This window comes from Elephantulus edwardii, unplaced genomic scaffold (genome assembly GCF_000299155.1).
Source record: "Elephantulus edwardii isolate Elephantulus edwardi_28Jun2011 unplaced genomic scaffold, EleEdw1.0 scaffold00227, whole genome shotgun sequence".
Classification (NCBI taxonomy): Eukaryota; Metazoa; Chordata; class Mammalia; order Macroscelidea; family Macroscelididae; genus Elephantulus; species Elephantulus edwardii.
Genome location: NW_006399977.1, coordinates 3,948,091 through 3,955,763, shown reverse-complemented (window position 1 = coordinate 3,955,763; position 7,673 = coordinate 3,948,091). Strand labels below are relative to the sequence as shown.

Here is a 7,673-nt window from a genome sequence, read left to right as displayed (position 1 = left end):
GTCCGTCTCGTCTGTGGTCTCCCTTTTCTGGCCTGTCCTTCCACCCTTTCGAGCATGATGTCCTCCAAAGACCAATCTCTCCTGTCCACGTGATCAAAGTAAATGAGTAGGAGCTTCAAAATCCTAGCTTCCAATGAGAGACTTGATTTCTCCCTCTCCAAGACAGACCTATTTGTTTTCTTGATTCCATGGTATCTTCAAGACTCTTCTCCAGCACTAAAACTTGATGGCATATATTCTTCTTCTGTTATCCTTAGTCATTGTCCTACTTTCTGAAGGATAACAAGTAACTGAGAAAAAACATGGCTCACCTTTGTATCTAGACTGACATCATTGCTCTTCAGCACTCCGGAGAGGTCCCTGACAGCACATTTTCCAATGTGATTCGTCTTTTGATTTCCTGACTGCTGGTGTTAAGAGTGTTGATTATGGATCCAAGCAAAATGTAATTGCTAACAACCTCAATTTCTTCTCTATCTTTTATGGTGCTTCCAATTGGCCCAGTGATGAGCGTGTCTTCTTGATGTTGCTAGGTGGCATAGATTGGATTTTGACTGATGGTAACTCACAGGTACCAGATATGAACTTTGCCCTAGTCTCTGCTGTGCTAAAGATCTCTAATATGCTTGACCTCATTGTTATAGTCACTGGGTCAGTTGATTGTGGTGAGAGTTTTCTTCTTTTCCTCTGATCCTCTACCTTTCAAAGCATGATGTCTTTTTCCAAGGACTGACCCCTTCTGATGTGCTCAATATACGTGAAGTAGTTTTACCACTTTTGTCTTTAAGAAGCATCCTGATTGCACTTACTCCAAGACTGACATGTTTGCCTTTTTTGCAGTCCATGGAGTCAGATATGGTCCTAACCCTGAAAAGATTTTGCTGTCCATACAGATTGATACAATAATAGGAAAATTCCTATCCTTTATATACCTTCTTAGGATTGTTCCATTTTCTTAATCTTGTTTAAATCCCACAACTCTCTGAAATACTCATTATCCAGTTGAGAAAACAGTGTTGGGAAATATCTAATGATATGGGTAGCAAATGACAGAGTTAAAACTAAAAACAAGTCTTCTAATTTCTAGTATAATGTGCTATTCGTTTTATCATGATGCTTTCAAACATATACACATTTAGATAAAAAATGATCTAATGTCTTAAAGATACCAACAAAAACTTTTGAGGGAGGAGGATCCTATTTTCTAGTGAGGATAAATACTAATGGAAAGTCTCAGGAAGACATCTGGTAACCTTTGTTTAGGCTAGTACTTAATGAATGTGATATAATTATAGGGTGCTTTTGTTTATATGGCATACATTTACAAACTTTAAAAATTCCTTTACAATTTTTAGTGATTCTTTAGTAAATATCTGATCTTGTAATTGGCTTATAGAAACTGTTATTAGCATGGGGGGAAATACATCAAATTAATAAACTCTACAATTATTACTCTAATAAGTAAATGCTAAAAATGTTCTTATGTAAAATTTTAGAAATTGTATTGCTGTAATGGAACTTAATACACTAAGTTTAAATAAATTATAAAAGGAATGAAAGTTTGTGTTTAGAAATACAATCTTTTCACTAGTCTTTTGATTATTGCAATATGAGAAGGAAACATAAACAAGTGTAGGCTACTTGGTTTCTTGCTTAATATTTAGAAATTAGAGACCCACTCTGTTTTGGTGGCTCTTTAAATAACATCCGTAGATTAACATTCACATTTATATTAGCTTTACTTGTCGCTCTCTGTACAGACTATATAGTGGGTCAGTATAAAATTTTAGTCTTGGCCTCAGCCTTGTGTGAAGTGATCATTTATTTACCTGAATTGTATTAATGCTTGAATATTAACAATAATTTTGTTTTATATTAATCAAAATATGTTAATTTCTAGCTGTGTAATACCTTAAAGCATAATTAAAATAAATACTTTCCCACTTTAAAGAAAGTACTGATGCTTGAATGAATGTCAGTTAAATTTTTACTTTTTCAATTCACTCGTTAGTTGTGTTTAATAGTACATGGCAGAAATTCAAAAGTAATATAGAATTTAATAACATTGCAAAAGTTAAAACTCAAGCTTTAAAAATGAAAATTGTTTTTAAAATGGCAAACTTAAAAACAACCTCTTAGATTTTGTACTTAGATTCACAGGATCTAAATTTTTAGTGAGAAATTATACACATGAAATAATAAAAATAATTGGAAGCAGGAATGTCATCCACTTCCTAAGCAACATGCCTCTGGAAACTCTATGAACTTTGATAAATGTCAATAGTTGTAGAAAAGTTTCTGGCCTTTTGTTCATAGGGTTGCTATGAGTCATGCTTGACTCAAAGGTAATCAACAACAACAATAGGAATAAAAACAAAATTAACATAATTTAGGATAATTATTACCTCACTAGTCTTTTCTCTTTAGTAGATATTCTTCTTAAATATAAATGAAAGGTGAACATTAAATTGGCGAGAGTAGAGGAAGATTGGGGAAGAAACTAACTTGTTATTTTTGCCATAAGTATATGGTTAATGCTGAAAGTGAGTGAAATATGAAACCCTTGATACAGAAAATCAAGGATTACAGTTTTCTATTAACAGTCTGCGTTATGCAGATGACACAACCCTGCTTGCTGAAACTGAGGAGGACCTCATGCACTTGCTGCGAAGGGTCAAGGACTGCAGCCTTCGGTATGGACTGAGGAGGCTCAATGTCAAGAAGACAAAGGTTCTCACCACTGGACCAATTGGCAGTGGCAGGATGGATGACGAAGAGATTGAGAGTGTTCATAGCTTCAGTTTGCTCGGCTGCACAGTCAACACTCTTGGCACCAGCAGTCAGGAAATCAAAAAAGCGTATTGCGATGGGAAAGTCTGCTGTTAGGGACCTCTCTAAAGTACTCAGGAGCAACAGTGTCTCTCTGGAGACTAAGGTGCGCCTGATACAGGCCATGGTATTTGCAATCGCTTGTTATGCATCAGAGAGTTGGATAATGACTAGGGAGGACAAAAGGAGAGTGGACGCTTTTGAGCTGTGGTGCTGGAGAAGGGTACTGAATGTACCATGGACTGCCAGGCAAACAAACAGATTCATCTTGGAGAGGATTAAACCAAGCTAAATCCTTGGAGGCAAGGATTCTGGGGCTTCGTCTGACATACTTTGGACATGTTGCCAGGAGGGACGGGTTCTTGGAGAGGGACATCATGCTTGGGAGGGTGGAGGAACAGCGCAGGAAGGGAAGACCCTCTATGAGATGGATTGATTCGGTGACTGGGGTAATCCGCATGGGTGTGTCAGAGGCGGTGCGGTTGGCGCAAGATAGAGCAGGGTTTAGGGCTGTTGTGCATAGGGTCGCTATGAGTCGCAAACGACTCGACGGCACATAAGAACAACAACAACGTATAGATTACATCTCAACATCAAGAAGACAAAGATCCTCACCTGAGGCCCAACAGTCAACATTATGACAGATGGAGAAAAGATTGAAGTTGTCAATGATTTCATCTTACATGGATCCACAATCACCATACTTGGTCCCAGCATTCAGGAAATCAGGAGATGTATTACACGGGACAAGTCGACTGTTAGGGATGTCTCTAAAATACTAAAGAGCAATGGTTTCAGTTTGAAGACTAAGATGTGCCTAATTCAGGCCATGGTCTTCTCAATCACCTGCTACACATCAGAGTTGGACCATGAATAAGGAATACAGAATAAGAAATTATGCCATTGAGTTGTAGTGCTGAAGAAGAATACTGAATATCTCATGGACTACACCCAAAACCCCAAACACTTATGTTCTGGAAAGGCTGTGGTTAGAGTGCTTCTTGCAGAAAAGAATGATGAAGTCTCATCTTTCATACTTTGGACATGTTGCTAGCTAGGTGAGGCTATTCCTTGAAAAGGGACATCATGCTTAGAAATAATATGGTTTTAGCAAAAGAAAATAAGGTCCTCATGTGATGGACTGACACTGTGATCAGTGATGGGTTCTAGTGTCTCAGAGAAGATGAGCATCGCACAGGATAGGGCAGGTTTCAAGTTGGCTGTTCATAGGGTTGCTATGAGTCATACTTGACTTGGCAGCCCCTAACAACAGCATATGGTTATTGGTAAAACAATTGAAACAACTACATAAGGTAGTGATTGCTTATCATTTTCTTGGAGTTCTTCTGCTAATGGTTTCCAACCACCAGAGATGACCATTGGGTTTGTTGAGAACATAACTCTTTTAAGGACTATGCCACCAAAGCTCTCTTTTATGCCAGAGGTGGGGCATTATTGGTAATTCTCATTTTACAGATGGAAGAACTGAAGAAAAGAAGGTGATTTACCATCATTAGAGCTAGTGGAAGATGACCAGCCTGTAGTCTATTTCCTAATGCTGTCTCCTTCTGTTGTCCCATGTGAACCTGGCTAGGCTTTATTCCTCAGGCTTTCTTGAGATTCCATTTAGTGGTCAATTCAGGCTGATCTGTTTACAGCCTTCTCACAAAGTGCTTGTAGAATTAAAAAAAAGAAAAGAAACAAACAAACAAACAAAAGGCCAAACAAAAAACCAACAGCCCACCATTAGCTGGATTGGGCAGAATTTCAATCTGTTGTACATAAATCGGAGTAGCCTTGAGGACATCCAAAACCCACTTTAGCTCTATTCAAAACAGTAGACCTTCATTAATGGCATTGTGCCCATAAAAGGCAATGACAAAAAAGTATGGACAAAAGTGAAAAATAAACTAAGATTTAAAAAGGCTTGAGGTGGGAAATTCCAATGTAAATATTTAGCACTAACATGAATCAAGAGTCCCAAGGAGTGTGGTAATAGATCTTAGAAAGGAAGTGCATTCAGTGTCAGTTGCTGGGAAAATCCCAAGTGATACAATAAGGGCTTGACTGAAATCCTGCAGTAAGGAAATATACTTTTTCATTCTTTTTTACAATAATAAACCCTTATTTATGTTTCTGTACAGGGTGATCAAGGTCTTCCTGGATTGATGGGTCCCCCTGGCATCCAAGGTGATAAGGTAAAATGTGGGGATTTTGGCATAAATTGATGTTATAGAGATCAAGGAACTTTTAAGCAGCTAACATCTTATTTGATGTTGAAACCCATGCCAATGTTTTTAATACTTTTTCTCAGTAAAATAAGCTTATGATGCTGTCTTAATCCATGAAAGTGGTGCTCATAAAGAGAATATTTTATGAAAAAAAAGTGTAATGATGTTCATAATGCTCACTTGTAGTCAAAAGATAAAGATACTGATAGAATATTGAAGAGAAGTTTCTTTTTTTTTAATCATATTAGGGCAATTATCTATTTCAGAAACTCTGAAGTTACATTATTGTTGTTGTAGTATACCATAGAGTCAGAACCAACCCATAGCTGACACTCTGGCAAGTTTTCAGAGTCAGTTACTTGCACAGGAGGAGATTGCCCATCCTTCTTCTACTGAGAAGCTGGTGGATTTGAACCACAAGCCTTCAGGATGGTAGTGCAGCTTCTTGCTGCTAGATGCCCGGAGATACCTATTAAGAAGTCACATATTAACCTCTAAATAGGTCAATGTCACTGAGTCATTCAACTCAACTCGTTGTTACTGAATAGGAAGCTATTCCTTAATAGATGAACCTCTAGTGGGTTTTCAGAGACTATGAATTGCTCAGTAGGAGAGTGCCACTGAGCAGCTGGTGGAGTCAAACTGTCCGCCTTTGCACTGGCAGCACTTGAGGAAGGATCTTATTTTATCTATAAATAATAATTTCTAACACATTGTTATGTACCATTCAGTCAGAACTGACTCATAGCTGAACCTTCAGCAGATTTTCAGAGGCAGTAAATCAAATTGCATGGAAGGTGATTGTCTATCTTTCACCTGTGGAACAGCTAGTGGATTTGTGGGGTTTTTTTTGTGTTTTATAAAAATTTTTTTATTACTTTTTATGTGTGTACCATCAAATCAGATCTGACTGGTACAGGAGGAAATTGTCCCTCCTTCTTCAGCAGAGCATCTGGTGGATTTGAACCGCATACCTCTGAGATTGCAGTGCAGCTTCTTGCCACTAGGCCACCAGAGCTCTCCAAGCTAGTGGATTTGAACTGCTTGCCTTTGGGTTGACAGTGCAGCTCCTTACCACTAAGCCATCATGTCTGCAAATGCAAGATATTTTTTTTCTGACATAAAAGGAATATCAAAATAAATAACTATTATGGTGATTTCGTTAAAAATTACATGTGCTCCTAGATGAACACAAATATAATTTCCCTTCTCTGTTCAGTCTTTGTGTTTTTTTAAAAACACTGAGTTTTGATTTTTCTGCAAAGGATAAAGAAGTTAGCTATTTTTTTTTAAGTAATTAAAGACTTCAGAATATTGAAGGACAGTATTGTGATTGATAAGAATCCATAATAAGATCTGTAATCATGTAATAATAATAATGAGCTATGTCGGTGTGTTAATGTGTCATATAACTTTAATCATTGTATATATTATTTGAAACTGGTAGACCAACGCTGTTTATTTGGTTCAAATCCCATCTATCATTTTCTAGGTGTATGACCTTGAGCAGGTTGCTTAACTTCTCTAAGCCTCAAGTCCTTCATCCTTAAATACCCTAACTTCATAAGAGTTTGTTGGAAGATAGAACCATGTAATGCATGCAGTCTAGTGCCAGACAAATAAACAACAAGAACTTACTAAACATTTGCCCTCAGCTATGTATTTGGTTCTGGAAAGGATCCTGAACTCTTTGTTTTACTCCATAAGCCCTGCCTACTGAAGCAGGGAAAAGAAATAAAAAGATAAAAAATATTTTGGTCTCGTAAGAGAAAGTATTTTCCTCCCCACGACCATACCATTTTTCTTATGGCATACTGACTAGTATTTATCTGACACAGTGCTTAGAAACTGATAACTCCCTTGAGGTTGTTGGTTGATCCTGTGGAGACATGAAACTGCAACATCTAACAGAATTGGTCTTGAGGAACACTTAAGAGTCACTTTTGCTGAGGAAACTGTGCTGACATACACCATTATACAGAAGATTTTATAATATAGAAATTGTCTTGACTTTTGATATATTTATTTCATTCTAAACTGTGATACTGCATTTGAAAGAAAAACTATTAATTTCTAAAGATTTCCTCAGAAGTATAATTTAACTCAATAAACGTTCCTCTAGGTGATCTGTGGTAAATGAAATTTAGAAAGGGAAACAAATGTTGAGTGGTTGTAATGCAAAAGAGTATAGAATATGATACCTCTAGATAGAAAAAGAAATTACTTACAGGTAAAAAAAAGAAATACACTGTGAATCCCCAACTGCCAACACTTATTTTCATTTTAACATTGAATTTTATTTGCTTAATGTTTAAGATATAGGCCTTCCAAAGATTTGCATACATTTATTATTAGGAAGGATTGTGCCTTCTTGATATCTTGCCCTAATCAGTATTCTAAAATATAAAGAAAATGGCATTCCCTTTTTGTTCCATGAAAGTATATTACAATGATAGAATAGTTTCAAACAAGCTTGGCTATCTGTTTATCCTTCACAGATTTTTATTTTCTCTTAGAGTTACAAAAATTTTTTTAAATCTAGTTAATGATTAGAAATAATTAGGTACCTTGATAGTTTATCAACTAGTAACTTTTGCCAAATTTTCTTTAGAG

The 7,673-nt window shown here is 36.6% G+C and overlaps 1 protein-coding gene across 1 annotated transcript in view; it reads left to right on the top strand.

The window, feature by feature from the left end:
* The window catches only part of COL24A1 (collagen, type XXIV, alpha 1), a 548,498-nt gene that overhangs the window by 100,808 nt on the left and 440,017 nt on the right, over positions 1-7,673 (top strand). The window contains exon 7 of the mRNA XM_006898370.1: positions 4,974-5,027. Coding sequence (XP_006898432.1) covers positions 4,974-5,027 — 54 coding nt within the window. The remainder of the gene's footprint in view (positions 1-4,973; positions 5,028-7,673) is intronic.